General features: G+C 37.1%; 1 protein-coding gene across 1 annotated transcript; it reads right to left on the minus strand.

The window, feature by feature from the left end:
- Nucleotides 1–1,896: 1,896 nt before the first annotated feature.
- On the minus strand, nucleotides 1,897–20,976 carry AFM (afamin). The gene is made up of 15 exons (XM_016209614.2): nucleotides 20,880–20,976; nucleotides 18,434–18,482; nucleotides 17,998–18,130; nucleotides 17,099–17,310; nucleotides 16,131–16,263; nucleotides 15,376–15,473; nucleotides 14,486–14,615; nucleotides 11,946–12,160; nucleotides 8,807–8,939; nucleotides 7,425–7,522; nucleotides 6,293–6,425; nucleotides 5,078–5,301; nucleotides 4,156–4,288; nucleotides 2,888–2,945; nucleotides 1,897–2,229 (listed from the first exon to the last, which is right to left on the minus strand). The coding sequence occupies exons 1-14, from the start codon at nucleotides 20,965–20,967 to the stop codon at nucleotides 2,910–2,912; spliced, it is 1,815 nt and encodes a 604-aa protein (XP_016065100.2). The 5' UTR covers nucleotides 20,968–20,976; the 3' UTR covers nucleotides 1,897–2,229; nucleotides 2,888–2,909.

Below are 20,976 nucleotides of genomic sequence, written 5' to 3' on the forward strand. Positions count from 1 at the left end.
CTTTCCCACAAGCTTATATAGGGCTACAGTGAGCAAGCAATCATTGTCAGTTACAAAGTTACATGGGTTATAAATTCTTTAGGAAGGGTGGGCTCAGGATGTTTCTCAACCACAGGCGCCTGAAGCTTGAGTGCACCTGGTATTTGTCAAACCCACCAATTTAAGTTAATTCCTGGAACTGCCTCCACCCTCTGCAGTTTACTGAGTCACTCATGGATGCCTTTTGTCCTGCCCCGGGGCCTAGGGGCCTGCCTCTGTCTTGGTGGGTCCTCACAATTCTTGTCCAATTCACAGAAGCAGAGTTAAAAGGAACTTCAGGAAAACCACGACTGGATGCCTAGATCCACCAGGAACCTGGGTGGTGACTGCTCATGGACTCATGAGTGCACCGTGAGGCTTATCACAGCCACAAGCATCTCTAGAACTAGAAAGTTCTTCCTGCATCAAGTCTACATATGTTTCATTCACTGGTATGAGTTTTGTCTGAGCAATACAGAGCAAGTTCTTCTGAATCCTCTCTTCTCCATGCAAAATATGTGTTTTGAATAAACCATTCTTCTTCCCTCTCACACCGCAACAGTTAATGTTAGTTTGTTCTCTGGCACATCAATAGAGAGTTGTATGGCAGTTTCCTCTGTGATAGAAAGTCTTGTGAGGACAGCAGGCTCCTGGGGCTCAGGTTTTATATCTGCTGCTCTTAGCAAGGTATTGCACACACAATAGGATCCACTGTTCGATACAAAATGGAATCAGCTAATTGTGCTCTGCTTCACTTCTGTGCGCTGAATTTACAAGCTATTATTTAAGTAAAACTTTCTTGTTATCCTCACTAGTAGATGATAGTATTTAGAAAAATGGCAAAAGGACGAAATAGCTTCATGAATGAATTACCTGTAATTTGCTGCCCATTGTATTGGGTACTTTACAGGATAGTAACCTGTTACTCTGAAACCTTTGAGATGTGGAGGTCACTCTCCCATCCTACACAAAGAAATGAAGGCCTTAGGTTGTAGGCAGCTTGTCTGAAGCCACACAGCAGGTCAATGGCAGTAGGAATTTGAAACTCCCCACCCTTTCTCACCCTGCATCTTCAGCTTAGACCATGTGCCTGTGCTGTGTGCACCCATAGGTCCATCCGTGCACCTAAGGCATCATGTGTGATTGCTTGCTTATGGTCCATCTCCCCTTCCCAACAACACACAAGAACCATGTCTAATTGGCTCACATTTGTATCCACAATATCTGACACACAGTAAGAGCCTAATAAATATTTGTTGAATAAATGAGTTAGAATCCCAAACGATATGCCCTAAATGCTATACCAAAAGAACTCTGTGAATATTCTCAAGTTTTATTCATTAAGCGATCATCATCTTCAATTTCAGACACTGAAACACTAAACGCCTTAAAAGTTTAGAGATTGGTAAGGATGGTCAGTCCCTGAGCCCACGACTAACCTTCATTTCCTGGCTTCCCAGTTCCTACCCCTCCCTCTCCTTAGACATCATTGCAAAGCACTTACAGCTCCAACATCACAGCAATTTTGGCTTGGAATGGAGGGAGAGATGAGTCACTGTCACTCTTCTTTCTCTCTAAATAACACATTTTATAAGGCCTACAACATGGCCATACCTGAGAGGTAGTGTGTACAGGGGCTAAGAATATTCTTCTGGAATTAGAAGATCAAACCTTGGTTCTGCCAATTACTACTCATATGACACTGAACAAATCAGTTTATCTCCCCAAGCCTCAGATTCCCTGTTTGTAAAATGGGAATAGAAATGATGTCTACTTTATAGAGCTGTTAGGATTAAATGAGAGTGTTTGGTACATGGAAAACATTCACTGCCAGCTGGTGATCGTAGTAGTAACAGTGGCAGCAGTGCTGGATGCCCTCAACTCCCCTTTTCCTTCCCAGCAGCAGCATTACAGGATCTGTGAGGATCCTGTCCACACAACTGTTATTTCAAGTCCTGCCTGCCATGCAGTAGATTTAGCCAGTGAGCCAAAGATACTGATGGAATAAACGAATCTTGAGTGTTTAATTTTGTTATTGGTTTGACACAACATCAGTTTTTGAGAAGCAACTTTATATTTTGTTGTTTATTGCTTGAGGCAATAACATGATTTCAGGAGAGGGTCTTTTTACTGTGTTCTTCTCAGAAAATGAAATTCACCACAGGACAGCTGGGAGTAGGTAATTTGGTCTTCCTTTCTTTCCTCTACAACCTGGGAAGAAAAAAAATCTTATGCAGCAAAAGAATATGAAACATTATAACTTAGGTGATGGAAACTCATGTATAAAAAAGAGCTAATGGTAACTGTTTTGCCTCTTCTAGACACAAGCCTACTCTCTGTGGTGGTCCAGGTCTCTCTTCCCAGGCACTGAACAACTTTGTTCTATCTGCACTACATTTTGTTCCTAAAGTTTGTGTATGAGTCTTACCTAAACTGCAGAAGAAAGGGCATCCTTTATATATCTTTTTAAAATAGCAGACATTGCTTTTTGTTTCTGTAAATGCTGCTACAAGACTCTTGGAACCAGTTGACTGAGGCCCGTGTGCCATCCCAACCCCTCCTCACTCTGTCTACATTCTGATATCCGATTGCCTCCCCTTTCTGGTCCAGAGAGCTGAGTGCAACAGCCGAGAGGCTCTTTAGGAAACTGCTTGAACAGTAAGAAGAAGTGCTGGCTGAAACGCAACAGCACTAGCCTACAAGGAGTGGTAGATGCCCAGAGAAACATCACAGACCAATACTGAGGTCTGTTAGGAACAAGACATGTGGGATGCACCAGAAATCAAAAGTGAAGCATGAGAGGGGAAGAGCCAGGGTGACCAGAGAAGCTACAGATGCAACTGGATTTAAGTGAGATAGAAAGTATTACCTTTGATGGTTTTTTATGTTTCTCAAGAAGCCTGGCTTTTGGCTGCCAATTTTGGACCCTAAGAGGGGGAAATTAAATAATAAATAAATAAATAAATAAATAAATAAATAAATAAATAAATAAATAAATAAATAAATAAATAAATAAATAAATAAAATATAGGAATTAAAATTAAGACATTATTTAAATTTAGAAAAGCATGTTGCCTCAAATTTTGGAAAGAAAAATTAAATTACTCCTATATTGTACAGGGAGACAGTGAACACTCTTTCTTCAAGTGAACTTGAGTTCAGACATGCCAAGCCTTTTATGAACTGCCAGTGGATCTATCCCTCCCTTTACATGGCCTCAGATATACAGTCGGGTAGATGCTAGATATTGATTCATGCCTCTAATTATGTTAAGCATTTTTTTTTTTTAAACTAATGATTTGTTCCAAAAAATTTCTCACAGACTAAGCACTCAATAGAAAAGTAGAGGGCTTTCAACCAGAATGAAAGCAGAGTGTGAGTGTGTGTGCCTGTGAGTGTGCACGAAGTACATGTGTGTACCTGAATTGTGAGGGAGTGTGGAGTGGGGAAAAAAGTGAGAAAGAATGTTGGAAAACAGTGAAAAGGCACTGCCACGGAGCCATCACTGGGGCTGACATTCGCAGGTACTGAGGATCCTAGGACATTACAGCGAGAGGGTCAGACTCCAGTCACTGGAGTGAGAGCCAGCAGAACACGTCCTCTCTTCCCTCTCACTTCCTTACTCTATGCACATGTACTCTCGACCTAGGGACGTGGGAACAAGGCCAGGAAGGTAAGAAAGCCGTATCTTGAAAGACTCCACATACTACTGCCCTCCCTTCTCCTCTCCCTGTGGAGCTGACTCATCTCCCTCCCAAGTCAGTTTGACTATTTGTTTTACTACAATACTGGGTGATTCAAAACAGAAAAGGCCAATGGTATAATTCAGGGACAGTGACCACCAACCATTCTCATTTACAGGTAGTGAACTGCAGTTCAGTTTAAGTTAATGTCCAACACTGGTGACATCAGAACGCAGGTTTTCCTGACATCTTTTCTTATACCATGTTGTCACCAAGGAGACAGTGCCAAAACCCTATCACAAACAGGCTGTATATTAGTTGTGTAGCAACTGTGCTCATAAACATCAGCCTCAGAGACACTGTGGGGAGGAAGCAGGATCTTATGGGGAGTTCTGTTGTATTTGATTTGACCAGGAATACTGGTAGGGTTTCAGTGGAAAATAAAGAGACCTACCTCTTCATTAAAGCAGGCTTCAGGCCCCTCTGCTTTGCAGCATTTGTCCACTAGATTAGTAAACTCAGTAAGTGAGGACCGCAGCTCATTATCTGTAAGTTCAGGCTTTAGCTTCACTAAGTTCACAAGAAACCTGTGACCCAAAGACGTCAAATAGAATGAGTTAAAGATATTTCTTTCTTAAGCTCTGTTCTCCAAAATGTTTGATATAGTATCACAAAATCAGGGAGGGGGGGTAGGGCTCAATTTGGGTGAGTATAAAAAGTTAAAATATTCTACTTTTGAAAGGGTCTCCTGAAATTTTCCTATTAAATATGGGATGGATTTTCATGGGAACATTCTTTACAGGCTTATGTAACTATAGACAAGATAGTATAAAAAAAATGAACATGTATCATTATCACAATATTGTAGAATATGTGACTACATTTGATCTTTCTAGAAATTTTATTTCCACTGCACTTGATACAGACACTGCCTAAATCCAAAAATAGGTCCTATTTCTCAGCATTTATAGCATTTCCCCAAAAAATAAAAATAAAATTCTTGTCTCTTTTGGGCCTTTCCTTTTTCTCAAACACTAAGTGAGATTCTCAGGGCAAACATCTAGGACATGCTCTCAAGAAAACCTGATTCAGTATAATCCCATGAGTCTCTGCTGGCCACGTTAACTCACCTTTCCAAGTCACAGTCTGCTGGACACTCCATGTCCATAGCAAAGGTAAACGCTAGCTAGGTTTTGACATATAAACAATGCAATCAATATGCTCTGGTGTTTTCCTGAGTTACAGAGACAGGATAATTTGATGGAAGGAACAAGATTGTAACCCCAAAATCACATATCCATTACAATAAAGCTTCTCGTTAATACACGATGTGTCTTCAGGCTGAAGAAAAGATGAGTGGAAGGGACTGTTGGTACCTGTCTTTCTTTCTCTGGAGCTCCTCACTATGCACCTGACACAAGTCCGTGTGAAAGGTGAATAAACCTTGAGAGGCAGATGGAGGTGCATATGTTTTATCAGCTTCCAAGGCCTCAAAGCAGTGCCTCCTGAAGGCAAAGTTGGTTTTACAACAGTGGTCCACAGCAGGGTTGATGGTTCGATTTTCATTTACTCCACACATCTCTCCAAGAACTAAATCGACCTGTACCAATGAAAGTTGGAACTCAGATAGGACTTTAAAACTTGAATGGAGCTTTGAAATAGGTTAAATGAGCAGTTAGATTATTGTAAGTTCACTGTTAACTTTACTCAGAAAAACCCATGCACTCATAACACAACACTATGTACAAAGGAAAGTAGAAGCTGGAGTCCTAAGTGGCATTACATATAACACAATTTCAAGCCATAGCAATTTAAATGCCTCGAGATTAATTTTTTGTTACCATATGTACAATTTGTGATTGTTAACTGCAAACAGCTAAGTCAAAGTGGCACCCAAACACTACAGCCCTTAGATTTATTTCTCTCCTGGGATATCTTCCAGGGTGCTGTTCAGCTCAGCTCTAAAGAAATACACCCAACTTGCAATTGGATGGGAAGCAGCAATTCCCTGACTGGCCTGGTGGAACAAGAGGAAGAACTTGTAACATTACTGAACATTATAAAGTTTCCTGTGTCATTCTGAAACATTATTGCGGTTCTTAAAACAAATTTGCCCTAATAAATTACTTCTATATAAATAAGAAGTAAGAAAGATGATTTGGAGAACTCCAAGAAAATATTTAAGACATTCTCTTTTGCTACTTAAGATTTTGATTCAGTGAGCCAAAAAGAAAACCTGACATTCCTTTTTTAACAATGTTGAAAACAATGAAGAGGGGAAGAGACAGATAATTGCTATAAAGCATGAGGACAGATAAATAGGTATAAATACAGATATAGATATATAGATATATAGATAATAGATATAGATATAGATGATATATAGATATATAGATATACATAATAGATACAAATATAGATGATCATAGATATAGATGATATAGATTATATAGATTATATAGATGATATAGATATATATGATATAGATATAGATTATATAGATAGATATAGATGATATAGATAGAGGTATAGATGGAGATATATTTTGTTTTTGTTTTTTAAGAATAGTCAAGTGCATGCACCATGCTCACCAAATTATCAACACAGGCAAACTCTTCACTCAGTGTGCAGCAGGTGGTCAAAGCTGTCACCATTTCCTCGCCAAGAAAGGTCAGTTCGTCAGTGGAGATCTGAGGGGCTATCTTTGAGAATTTGACCAAGTAGCTGAAAGAACATTTGTCTGTTTGGTTCTGAATGAAGCAGATACCCATTTCCTCTTGTCTGGCTACCTGAACCCTGACCCTTCAAGGCTACGAACAGTGTAAGGACAATGTGAGCCTCAGCTCTCTCATAAAAAGGTAGAGAACTCTGTTTTCTTGCACACTGCTTCCTAGGTCTCTGAATTTTGGCTTCCTTCTAATTTCACAGTAATCTCAGAAACACTCTGATTTGTCCTTCTTATTTTACCTGTGAGTTGAAGAGTTCCTTGGCAGCAAATACCTTGGCTAGTATGTAAAATCCTGCTTGAAATCCCTTGCATAGGTAATAAATATTTTAAAGGGAGAATTTAATTTAATTAATTTAATTTAATAAATACATGTTGGGAAAGGATAATCTGAAATGAAAGAAACTAAGATCATTAATGGACTGAGTGGCTTCCCAGCAAACAGCCAGATTGCAGAAATAGTTTAATCATATTTTTTAAACCATGTTGTTTTTATTTTAAGATGTTTGGTTTCAACACCAGAATAAACTGCATGTTATTCATGAATGTTCACAAGAGCACTAGCAAATAAATATTAAAGTGTTAAGCAGATCCAAAATTATTTCTACAAACTCAGTATGATGGGCTTAAATCCTGGGCAAACCACCTATTCCTTGGGGAAACTGTAACAACCTCAAGTTTGCTTCACTCCATCCCACACCCTCAAATGGGGAGGAGTCCAGAAGTTCTGGGCTGAGAGTGAGAAAGGCAAGTCCAAACAAAAACAAAAGCATTATAGGATCAGTTTTTCCAAAATCCTGCATTTCTTTAATTTCTAGCCTCCTTCCTGGCAAAGGCTTAATAGGACAGCTCAATGTCCATTCTTGGCTCTTGTGGTTTTGTTCTCTCCCAGAGTTCATGGATTCACCATAACTAAATGACCGAGCTAAAATTTTCACACTTGGTGGCTCTATTTTATCCTGGTCACAAGTGTTAACCTACTTGTACAAACCACTTACTGGTATTTCAAGTCATCTACCCCCAAATTCTGGAAATGTTCACATTCTCGTTGTACTATCTTGAGGCTTTTCTCAGTTGTCTCATTGAATTTGTTTTCCTGAAAATAAGAAAAATTATGTTTATGAATATTTTATCTGCAATTTAATCATAAACTTCATGTCAACTTGTCCAATAGCTTTTTTATTTATGTGGTATTTTTGAACCATCACTAGCTTACATTACTCACTAAATCAAGGGTAGTTTTCTGTATATGTGTATAAAAAATTTGAATCTCATCAATTATAGTTATAAATATGGTTTTTGCTTAAATATGAAAGTCCAAATTTTTCATCATTGTTTTGTACTTTTATTGGAGCTTTCCATCTAGCAAAGTATAATTCAAATCTGATGGTGGCGAGGATCATATTTGATTCTCACTTTGAAGTACACAGAGCAGTCTATCTGTTTTACGTAATGGAAACTGGCCTTGTGAACTAGTGACTTGCCTAGAATGACGCAGCTAGTAAGTATTGCTACAGAATATTTTAAATCCCATTTACCTTTATTTTATACCTTCTCTTTCATCATTCAGAATTGGGAATTAAAACCTCCAATTACTGTCTTCAAATATTTGACAAACTCTCTCTCATGAGACATAAAATTGTACACACTTGCTGAGTGGACACCAGAGAGAAAACTATACACCAGTGGGTGGATGCTGTGGGACAAATTGTGTCTCCATGTAAAAAAAAATTTTTTTATAGCAGTATGTTTTACTTAAGGATCAGAAAAAGACCTCCTCACTAGAGACAGTGGCAGAGCTGTACCAAAACTCAAGTCTTCTTACTTCATTCCTCAAATACGAATAGGTATAAACTGGCTTTTATAGCAAGTGGAAGAAATTTTTTAAATAGCTCAAAAGCAGCATATATCAAATGAATGTGAAACAAACCAGAAATGCCAAATAATTTTTATAATTCAAAAGGAGTGCATATGAGTTGATATTAAAAACACTAATTTCAATAGGAACATGGGTAACTTTTGTACTTTTCAAATCATCTTTAATAATCATTTATTACTTTTACAATCATAAAAATATCTAATATGGCTCAATAAGATACAGAGTACATAAATAAAAATATGTAAATGTAACATGTTTAATGGGAAGAGTTTCTTGCATCAACACACAGGATTAGTAGTTCAAAACTTTATGCATAACCCAAACTGATGATTTTGGTCTCCCCAATGGTCAGTTCGCACTGAATTCAAAGTAGACTCAGATTGGTCAGTCACATTTCCTGCCCCCTAGACCAAAGTAAAACTTTGGTATGAATTTTGAAGTGTCTGTTGTTTTGATTCGTTTGGTTTGTTTATTTCTCTGGGCCTACACCGTGGAACCTACCGCATTGCCGTAACAGTCTGGAGGGTTTTCTGCATTGCAGCACTCTTTCAGGAGGTCATCGTACACTTTAGCAATTCTTAAAAGCTCTGGTATAGACAGTTCTTGATGTCTCCTCGAGTATTCATAAAGAAACCTGTGATGTGTAAAATATTTTGTATATTAGAACGTAGAGAAAGAACAAAACACCAAATCCTGCTGTCTTTTAGTATAGTCAGATCCAATACTGAGTATGCGCTCAATGCTGTGTCTCCTCTGGTTTGGTCAGGGGATGATTTAACAGGGCATTCTGACTACAGGCGATCATTTTACCTAGATTCTCTTTTATATTATGATTTAAACTAACAATGCTTTTACTTAGAGGATAGAATCGTTAGAGTTATTTAGAATTAATTATTAAGATGATTTAATCCATAAAGCATCAGAAATATTATATCATAATACCAATACCTTAGAAAATACATATTGAGTATAATTCTGCTGGAAAATATATTTAGACTTTCAACTTGAGATGGTGGAAGTATGGCTTTCTTCCCACTCCCAGTGCTGATTTGGTGAGATTGTGGAGCCACCTTTGTCCATTACTTCATCCTGTCACTTGTCAAATATAGAAGTCACCACAACAGCAGCTCTAAATTATTGGCAGTGGTTTCCGTGGCCTCAGTGAGAGGACCCAAGGGTATAGGTGGGTGTGATTTGGGGAGAAAGTGGGAAAAGGAGAGCAAAGAGGCTAACACTTACTAAGCTCTTAGCAGGTGCTAGGCACTGGATCAACATTTGGGTGTAAGAGAGAAAGATATGCTTCCTGGCCTCTATAAACACTTTCTCACTTAGATTTAGTTAGTCCTCAAATAAGTACTACATTATAGCTGAGGGAACTAAGCCTCTGACCAGTTAAGCACCTTGCTATTAATGGAAGCATAGAATTTGAACCTAGGTTCCATGCGATGCCTACTTCATTCTTTTTTAAACTATAAAACTCCCTTCTTAAGAGTCTTCCCCAAAGAGAAGTGTCTCAATTGAGCTCCTTACAATCTTCTCCATAAGAGAATTTTACTGACTCAAAATAAACTGGTCTTCCATGCTTGGTGAGAGCAATACCGCACAAGAATTTTTGAAGTTCAGTGAACCCTTTTGTTTTGCAGCCTTTGACTGTCTTGATTCATCTTGGTCTTTCTGACATCATTTCTCCCCCTCCATCTGCCTTCTCAGTCCCTTTGTGGGATATAGTCCCATGCCCTAAAGCAGTGGCGTTTAACCTTCAGAAAATTAAGGGTTCCTCTTAATATCTGACATAAGTCATGGGCCTTTCCCCAAGAATAAAATTACACCTGAAAACACACCACCAAATGTTGCAAACAAAAATCCTTGGAAGCTTACCCTAGCTTGGCAGATCCATTGAGGTCTTGTGTCAAACATTCCCATCCAGAAAGGCTGCACCTAAAATCACTGTTTTGCCTCCTCTTAACATGCTCATTGTTGCTCTATCATTTCTCCCCACTATCTGTGTTGTACTAGTGATTATGACCATAAAAATTGCTTTCATTTAGCAAGCGGCTGTGGAAGGCTCAAGTGAAATGCATTACATCTATCATTTGGTTTACTTTAATTTGACTTAGTACCATGACTTGTGAGGAGCAATAGATCACAGTGGTTATAACAACAGGCATCTGGAGTCAGATGGCTTGCATTTGAATCCTGGTTCTACCACATATCAGCTGTGTGACTTTGGAGCAAGTTATTTAACCTCTGTGCTTCAGTGTCCTTGCTTGTAAAATGAGAATAATAAAAGTGTTCTAACCTCAGAAGGTTGTTTGAAAATTAAATTTGATAGTAGGTAAGAAGCACTTAAAACTTGGTAAGAATTCAATAGCTTGTATCTCCTGTCCAGGCCTCCTTCCAGAGCTCCAGGTTGTCATATAAAATTGTCTTGTGACCATCCCAATTAGTTATTCCACAGGCACCTCCAAGCCAGAGTACTTAGATCCAAATGGACTCTCTCACCCCCAAAACCTGCTTCTTCAGCCATACTTCCCATCTCATTGAATCTGAAAACTACTTACCCAACCACCTAAGCCCCAAACTGGGATTCATTCCAGATGAAGTTTCTAAAAAACAAAAGTGATTTTTTCCTTCCTTATTCTTTAGTTAAAACCCTTCAGCGGCACCTTGTTACTTAGCACGCCTGCATGATCGGATCCCTTTTACCTCTCTCTACCGTGTCCCTCACTGCAGACACCCTACCCACAGCCACACGCACACCAACTGGTTTTATACTTCCATCACGCTCTACCCCCTCTGTCTAGATCACCAAGATTTCCTCAAGAACTTCCTTCCAATCAAGCCTTTCCAGTGGCCCCAGGTAGAGTTGACCACTTCTTTCTCTGCCCTCACATTACTTAGCATACAGTGCTATCAGAAATAAAAGAAATTTTCTTGCACTCATTTATTTATGTCTGTCTCTTCTCACATTACACTCCCTACTGATGAAAGCTTACTGGGGATATAGAAACCTGAGAGCAAATCTAGTAAAGTTCTTGGATTATATTTCATTACCAATAAACTTTGAATGAATGCATGAATGAATGAATATTCCATGAATTTTATATATGATGAATTAAAGTGCAGAAAGGTTCACTTGTCCCAGTCACTCAACCAGGACTCAATCTTGTCCCTTTGGTTCAAAGTCCACTAGTTTTCCCTGAACAGCTTTGGGGTGACATCGCATGGCAGTTAAACCTACAATTTCTCAGGTCAGAACTTCTGGAGTCAAATCCTTACTCTGTCACTGTTTTTTAGCTATGAACTTTGAGCAAGTTACTTAGGTTTTCTGTCCCTCGGTTTGCTCATCTGAAAAATTGAGGGAAGTCATTTATTTTACCTGACCTTGTAAGAATTAAAATAGATAATATATATAAAGTACTTAGCCCATTGTCTGGCACATATTAAGTACTCAAAAAATGTTAGCCATCAATACAGTAACACAGTTGCATTTTCTTAAAATTGTGAAAATACTGTAATCTATAACCATGATTTTTTAAAGTTATGTAATACCCAATGATTTAAATAGTTCCCAAATTAGCCAAATAAGTCAAATCCTAAATTTGTTTGCCTTATAAATTTCAGTATAGAATTATATTACTTAGCCATGAAGGTTTCTCGGTCAGCATCTCGTTCTTCACACACATTTTTATTTTCAGTAAATTTTTCTTCTCTTAGAGATAAATCCTTTGGTTTGTCATCTTTATTTGCCTGAATTATGCAGTTGTCATGCTCTGGTATTTTCTTTTCACAACATTCTTTAATTTTACTGGAGATGGAATCTTGTTTTGAACAAATATGGCTCATAACTTTGCTCTGTACCAAGTAAGAATCAGAAATGAATTTATTTTCACAACTTTATCAGGGCTAGATTTTCCTTCATAGTGGAATGCAAAGCCAACCATGAGCATAACATCTGAAATTGCATTTTGATGGATAAAATATATTTAAATTTTGTATTAATTTAATACACATGAAGTTTTATATAAAAACAAGTTTTATTAACTCAAGGTTTTAGATGATATAACTATGAAAAATAGACTATTACAAATTCACATTTATTGTTAAATGTTAATGTGTTAAATACTTTACCCTTACTTCTCTGATATATTGGCATTTTAAGTTCTACGTGTTGCTTTTTTCCCCATAAAGTTTACCTGTGCTTCAATGAGGGCCACCAAAGATATGTTACTTTAATACCTACAACCCTAGATTTCTTCTTTTGTGGCCTGAAACTACAAGCACATAGTAGAAACTCAATAAATATTTGATAAGTAAAAGGAAGAATGGTAAACAAATGAACCACTACAGTAACTACCAGATGAACTTCTGAAACACAAGAAGCTGTTCTACTCATTGTTGTCATTTTCCAATGGATATTATTTATTTGAAGCTGTTCAATTTATCAAATAATGTACAAAATTTTAAAAACCTTACTGTAGTCCCTCTCCCTACCCCTCGTCCCAATTCTGATCTCCACATAAAGTTGTGGAAATAGGACAGAGGGTAAAGTTATCTTATTTACACATTAGTTGGATACTTTTTTAGGAGCTGATTGGCCCCTAGTTCCTTCTCCAGTCTCTCCATAATGAGGCTGCACATTCTTTCTACTCTCTGTTCTAGCTTCACATGAACTACATTGAGTTCCATCAGAACAGCAGGCCATTCCAGGCCTCTGTGACTTTTCTCAAGCTGTTTCTTCTGCCTAGAACCTTTTTCTGGTCCACACTGTAGGTGAAGAATGAGATGAAGCTCTGGGTTGAGGTGAGAAATGGAATGGGAATTGGAACCATGTTTTCAATAAACCACATAGAACCAAAGAGCCAATCTTTGCAAACTTATACACATCTCACCTAAGGCTATCATCGCTCTAGCAACACATATTTAATTGTCTGGAATTCATTACTATTTTGAATGAAATGCCATTTAATTCTCCTTCTTTCTCCATAAGGGCATCAAAGAAGATATTAAGAATATAATATGATCCCTTTGTCGCAGCTCCAAACTTCACAGAAAAATCTTCAAATATATCTTAATTCAGTACATTATATTTAATATTATAAAACCCAAATCCCCATAAACAAACAATACAAAAATAAATAGTTAATGAGATTGTTTTTAATTGGCGTATGATTCAGAACAAAATAATTCTTAGGGACATCTGTTGTCCACTGCTTGAAATAAAATATACATATCCTTATATTCTAAAATTCAGGTTATTTAACATAATCTTTCACTATAAATTTAAAACAATAAAACTAATTAAAAGTCACTAAGAAAAAGTCTAATATCAACTAAGAAGCCAGAAAACTTAATGAAATTGGTTACCCTTGTGTGCATAAACAGCTTAAACTAGGTCAGTATATTTACCAGTATACACCCTTACAGAAAAAATTTAAAGACTAGAGTAGGAGTTATTTTAAATTAACATATTCATTTATTCAGAAAGACTGTTGCTAAATAACTAGGGAAACTCAGAGAAAGCAGTTCTTAGAAACAGAATGGTAACAAATCATTCTCTGAGCTTTACTATTGATTTTGGGTATCTCTAAAAGAGGACTTGCAATGTTTTGTATCCTCACCTGAGGATATGTTTGGTTTTTTATTGATTTTAGAGGGAGGAAGGGTGCAGGGAGAGAGAGAGAGAAACATTGATGTGAGGGGGAAACATCCGTTGGTTGCCTCCCATATGCACCCCAACCAGGGATCAAATCTGCAACCCAGGTATGTTCCCTGACTGGGGATGGAGCCCACAACCTTTTGGTGTATGGGACGATGCCCCAACCAACTGAGCCACCCCCCTGGCCAGGGCAGGATTTGCAATATTAAAAAATACTTCAATCCAGCCTAAATGAATGTTCATGGATTCTAAATTTATGAAGTTTCATGTCAAAAGCATTTAGCCATATGAAATAGAATCTGCTGAATAATCTAACAATAATCCCATGTATTAAGCCCAATGTTTTATTGGGGAATTTTTGTAAACATTTTACTTTTTATTATATTTATTTTATGTTATTATTTAACAATCTATTAACATTCTCTTTTCACTGTGGTAAGGTAGCCTTGCATTAGTGCAACTTCAGAATGAAAAATGGCTGTAGAAATCACTATCTTTACTTGGTTTTAGAGAATATTTACCCTGCCACGGATGCACTGCACAACATCCCCTTCACAGCAGCCATCAAACTTGGTAGAAACATCTTGTAGAAGGGAGGTCAGTTCCTTAAATTCAATCTTGGGGAATTTTTGACTAAGTATAGCAGTGTATCTAGAAAGAGAATTGATAAGCCACTAAAACAACTTGGACAGCAAGTAAGCCAAGAGGGAGTTATTTGATGATATAGTATAAGTAGCTGCAGAAAGCATTGGTGAACTTGTTTCTTCACAAATGTCTTCACCAAATAGCTGTTTATACATTGCATGACCTGCATGATAAGTTTGAAAATCCTAGGCTGATAGTTGAGTTCTAAATCAGGACTAGGGGTAAAAGGCCTGAGAGATGTGCTCTCTTCCAAAATTTGTATAACAAAGCACATCTTGTAAGGACTACCACTTCCCCTTGTGAGCCCATGGCCAGCATGGGTAATCCACCACAGAGCCCCATCCTGCTGATCTATTTGAAATCTCAGAATTTTTCTCAAAATATTGCACTAGCACCATTATTAATTGGTTCAGGTGAGCAATTGAGATAAAATTTATCCATATAAAGTAGCCTCTTAGTCCTTGAGGTCAAAGATGGGCAAATATGTCATAGTAAAGCGCGTGGAGGATTTGACTTCTAGTTGGGAACTCCTAGACCAATTCATATTACCAACCAACCAAAAACCGTCTCAGAGATAGCCCTCCTGCTCTCTGGACTCTCCCCGCCCTCCAAGGCTTTTTTCATCCCAACATAATGTCCTTGTTCTGAGCTATCCACAGTCTGAAGAACTAGGAAGACTATAAATAAAAAGTCATCAACGATTTACCAAAAATGGAACACAGACAGGAAAATACAAGTAGGACAAGACATGTATTATAAAACTCACATAGATTTTAATACTTGTGGTCCAAATTTCCAAAATGCCCCACACACAGTTTTTTCATAAGAAGACACTGCTCTTAAATGTTTTATGACAAATAGTGCCTGAAGGAGAAAGAGAAAAATTCTGTTAAAGCAAGAGCAAAATCCCACTATTCTCTTAATTCTTAACTACATGTCAACCAAGCTATTCCAAAGCTGGCTCAGAAATAATTTTTTTTTAATTATGCAATTTTTATTGTAGTAATTTTACATATCAGAAGAAATATGCATTTGTGGTGCATTATGAAGGTGAGGCTAGTCCTTCTGGTAACTGAATCACACTTGGTGGGAAGCTGCATCGTGCGGTGTGTTGTGAGCTTCTTCTCTACTGGGATGATTCCATTTTAGGGTTAGCTAGAAGAAGGCTTGTCAATGGTAGAAGATAAAATGTCAAATTTTACCCTGAATATTTATTTTTTGGAAATGTATATTTCTAAATATATATATATTACAGAAAATATATATTTCCCTGTAAATATTCCAATTTACAAGGAAGAAAAAGCCAGAAGAGAGTCCCTGGAAATGGGTGATTGTCTTTCAAGGATCTCAGGTAATAAGAACTTTTAGATCAGCAGCAGGTAGCCAAAGGGTTGCAAAACCAGTAAAAGTAGAAGAGAATGCTTATAAATGGCAAAAAACTCGTTTGCTATAATTTAGTTTTCAATAAGGATCTGCTGTGTGGGTGACTTATCCTATCCATGAAACAAATGGAATACCCACCTTTATCTGAAAGCAGTTAGCTTTGTCCTGTTCTTCACAACATGTTTTAGTCATCTCCTCAATATCAGCAGTGACTCTTAGAAGTGTAGGGGCGAAAACAAAGGGGTTCCTTCTGGACACTTCATAGATATAACTATAAAAGAAAAAAGTAGAGAAGGAGGGAGAGGAAAGAAATGAAGGAATGGTAGACAGGGAGGAGAAAATTGAAGGGAAGGGAAATAGAGGAAAAGGCAAGGAGATCAAGTTGTGAAAATGAAAGTACAAGGAAGAAGGATTTCCCATTAGAGAAGTCTTCAATATAAGACGGCATTATCCAGTCTCCAATAAAAGTCTTTTAGCATCTTATCATTGAATTGCCAACTCAAAAATGAGATTGATGATTGCAGTTTTAATCCCGAACACTGAGATATGGCTGTTGTCCTTCCCTCCCCATGCTACCAGATGGTCAGCAGTTCTCTCTTCCATGTTTAAAGAACAAGATACCTAGACACATTCCATCTGAGATTCAGGGACAATATTCACTTATGTTTGAATAGACTAGTGATTTAGGTTCAATGAGTACAGCAGTTTTCAGAAAAAGTCTCTGCTTCTGCAATTACTGCACTGTTGAAAACAGATTTTTGCTAAACATTTATTGATTTCACGTTTACCTTCGGTAAAAGCTACACCTTCCTTTTGGGAAGGCAATATTATTTCCTCCACTAGCAATTTTTCACCATGCATATACTCTGTTCTAGAGCTTTTCACATTAGAAATTATACATCATTAAAGAAAGGATCTTGAAAGCAGATTTCATATCTTATTTATGTTTATATTCTCAACACTGAACACAGAATCTGACACACAATAAACGAGTGAATTAATTGTTTAATGAACACTGCTATGTTCCTTTGAAATAGGTATTAGGTATTCTTTAGACTAAGAATATTTCTTCAATTAGATCATTTTTCTATTAAAATTAAACTTACTTGTTTAAAAAAGATTCACTGTTATTTTTGTAAGCCTGGCATTTCACTTCAGGATCCAGAGTAGGGAGAGGAAGCAGAAATCCTACATCAGCTTTCTTATGATGGAAGAAGCAGAGTCTTCTTTCAAAGTCAACCTTATTGCAGCAGTGTGAAAAATTGTGCTTTTGTGGCAGCCCCTCCATAGCACATATTGCTTCTAGTAGAACATCATTCTGGACAATAGAGACATAAAAGACACTTTTCATTCATTGTATAATTTCTCAGCTTTTTGAGATGATACGATTAGTGAGCATCACTCTTTAAGGAAAACATTGCAATTTTCCCATTATTGGTAGCAGAGCATCTTGATCCACACCCTTGACAACCATCCCACTCTTCTGGAAACTTTCTCTATCCTATCCTGAGGCTCTCTAACCTCTTTATTTTCCTTTGCTGCTTATATTTCCCTTGCCTAACAGCATTTTTTCTCCTCTCCTAAGGTGACAAGGTCACTGTGAATGTGTTGGTAAAGTATTTAGTAGTGGTGTTTAGTAATACTTTTCTAGAGATGCAGATGGTGATTCTATGTGGGAAAGGCCAAGAAAAGAAGGTGTAATATTAGAGTACATTTGAAAGAGGCAGCTAAGGAGGGTACCTCTGTAGTTCTGTGAGTTTTGCCAGGCTCTTGGCTACCCTATACCTGCATATGTAAGGCACGGACTGCAAGCTCATGGCCAAGTCCTCCTGTGCATCATAATAAAGAATTGCATCTCTCCTAAGAAACTATTTTATCTTAAATACCAAAGCCGAGCAAAATAAAAATGACAGCACATAGTATCTCTTTTTAGATTTTCAAGCCAAAAATTCTCTGTGTTGACAAATAAACGTATTTGTTTAAAAAATGCAAATAATTTACTCACAGGCAATTTTGAACACTGAGGGAGTTTCACGTTGGCCAAGCATTGATCTCTGTATTCTGTCATGGTTTTTACCAACATTTCTACTTCTTCAAAGGATGCCTCCTGAACATATTGAGCAAATGTAATGATGGTGCTGCAATAGTCCATACAGAGTGCACAATGATTACCTGCAGAATTTCCATGTACATCCAACAAACTCATAGGAACATCCACTTGTTGACTAACCTCAGGAAATTACCAAAGTGTGAGGTTATAAACTGTACTTGTTGACAACTCAATTACCTCACCTGAATTTTATGATTAATACTGTATTTACTTTTTTGATATGGTTTCTATTTAATTAAATTACTTTTGAGAAGCATTAACAGTTCTGGAATATGTCAGATAAGAATATGATAAACACCATCATCATCAAAACAACTTTAGAGAAACTCACATATATCCAACATTGTCCTCTATAAATTTCTGGGTAGTATTAAAATAATCTGAAAAGCAAAGATATTTAAGTTATTATATATCCTGGTATTTTAACATTTTCCCAATAAATAACTATACAGGATAATTAAATTTACAAAGTATAAAATAGAGAACTAATGGTAGAAAATAATTTGGTATATTCAACAAGAAGAAAAAAAGCCATATGAACCAAATATAGGATCTTATAATCACTGATCACTGATTATGAGCTCAAGATAAATTCATTAAATTGAATTGACTTGAATTAATCTCAAACTAACCAGACTTTAGATTTGTCACTGATAGTTCCCCAACCACAAACATCAAATACAAACACCACTTCCATGTTAAGTGTTTATCATGTATGACTATAAAAGTAATAGGAAGGTAAACTGATAGGTGATGTAACGTTACAACAGAGTCAAACAAGAGCTACCATAACATGCTGGTGGTTAGTATAGTTTACAGTGCTAGCAAGACACTCATATTTAGGTGATCTCTGTAATAGTCTCAGATCATTGATTCCCTCCCAATAAGCATAAACCAAGTACATTTACAGTTGTCCACATAGACGCTTTTATGGAGTTGTTACTTCTGCAAAGTATTGAGTTGTACATTATGAGGCAAGTACTCTCACAGTGCAAGTGACTCATGAACATGACTGTGTATAATCCAATTTAAAATGTGTATGACAGCATACCGGTTAGACAATCATATACTTTACAAAGTGTTCCCCTGATAGTTCCAGTACCCACCTGGCACCATACATAGTTGTTACAATATTATTGATTATATTTCCTATGCTGTACTTTACATCCCTATGACTATTTTGTAACTACCAATTTGTACTCCCTAATCCCACTCTGCTGTACACCTGAAACTAACATAAAATAATATTGAATGTAAACTGTAATTGAAAACTAAAAAATTAAATGTATGTGACATTCTAACATAAGGAGGGTAAGTATCTGACAGGCATGCTTTATGATCCCTGAGTGAAGAACTAGAAATGGATTATGGTTGGAGAGACATATGAGTTGAATCTGAAAAAAATGTACAAGATTTCAGCTAACAAAAAAAAAAAATGAGCCTCATCTTTCTGTATGGATAGAATAATATGAGTAAAAGCACAAAGGTGAGAGATCTTGGGATGTTTTTAGGGAAAGTCAATTAATCCATTTTGATGAGCACATGGGTCATAAAAGAGAATAATGGAATCTAAGGTAGAAAGGACATGGGTCCAGATTTTGGGGATCTTACATAGAAAGCTGGGAGTTTGGGCTTCAACTGGAAACTGTAAAGAGCCATTGAAATGCTTATATAAAATAATTGTTTCTATATGCTAAGAAATTCCAGCCAGGTAGTAGTATATCTAATACACTGCGATCTCCCACAGTGCCTCATGAATAGAAAGTGACAAGAACTATTTGTCAAATAGATGGGTGGAAGAATGAACGGATGGATAGAAAAAAGGGAAAAAAAGGCAGGAGACTTTTGCAATTGTCTTATTGAGAAATCAGCAGGACACAAATTTTAGTAGGATAATGGGAATGCAAGGGAAAACATAGATGCAAAAGATATCAGAGCCAAAAATCAACAGAATTTTTGAACAGGTTGTTACAAGGGGCAGATGAGAAGGAAAATTCAAGAACGACCACTCTTGTTCAAGCCCTGTGACTGGGTCTCACTACCAGGCACTGTGGGGGGGTAGCAAACTAAGTAAGACACAGCCCTCATCTTCAGGGCATTTTGTTCATTATGCAGTAATCAATACACTTATAGCACCTTTGTGCAAGTTACAAACAGATGCTTCTTCCAAGCCAGAAGGATGACAAAAAGACACGTCCTCTGATCAGATGAAGTTCAGAATGTTCCCCCTTTAGGTAGAAGAAATATAAAAGTCACCCTTTCCTCCAAACAGACATTGTCTTGCCAGGCTTGCGGACAAGGGGTACACAGGTTTGGGGAGATTTATAAACTGTACAGTTGGAAGAAGCAGGGTCCTGCATACCCTAAAGGTGTTTTCTACCCAGTTAGGAGATATGTTAAGCAACTAAAGGTTCCAAAAAACTCCCAGCTCAAATCTACTATTCACTGTTACCATACACTATACACATTTGCAAGAAATACAAGTATTTCAAATCCAAATTATATCTCCCAGCAATACTTTCTATACTGGCATAAGACTCATGACCATTTGCTGGGTGTGATAACTGCCTCTGTCTATAGGTTGGGTAATATGACCACCAAAATACAAAATCTGGAATAGTTCAGCATATCTGATCAGTATATATAAACTAAGAGGGACAGAGGAGAGAAAAATTACATTAATTAATTAAAATTAAGTTAAAAGAATACAAGTTAAAAAAATAGAAATTACCCCCAACTTAGTCATTCCTTAGCTGATATACAAGTAAATTTCTTACCAACATCTTGAGGCTTTGTGGGCAGGTTTAGGGATTCAGTCAAAAAGAACAAGAAAATAACAAAAACTGCAAGCTTTAACTGTTTCATTTCTTTAGA

This window comes from Miniopterus natalensis, chromosome 1 (assembly GCF_054644295.1).
Source record: "Miniopterus natalensis isolate mMinNat1 chromosome 1, mMinNat1.hap1, whole genome shotgun sequence".
Lineage (NCBI taxonomy): Eukaryota > Metazoa > Chordata > Mammalia > Chiroptera > Miniopteridae > Miniopterus > Miniopterus natalensis.

Coding starts and splice junctions, on each gene's coding strand:
- AFM (XM_016209614.2), bottom strand. CDS start 20,967: ATGAAACAGTTAAAGCTTGCAGTTTTTGTTATTTTCTTGTTCTTTTTG. Junction 15,474..16,130: donor CTAACTGCTTTCAGATAAAG/GTGGGTATTCCA, acceptor TTTCTCCTTCAG/GCACTATTTGTCATAAAACA. Junction 4,289..5,077: donor CTCCAGAGAAAGAAAGACAG/GTACCAACAGTC, acceptor TTTGGGTCACAG/GTTTCTTGTGAACTTAGTGA.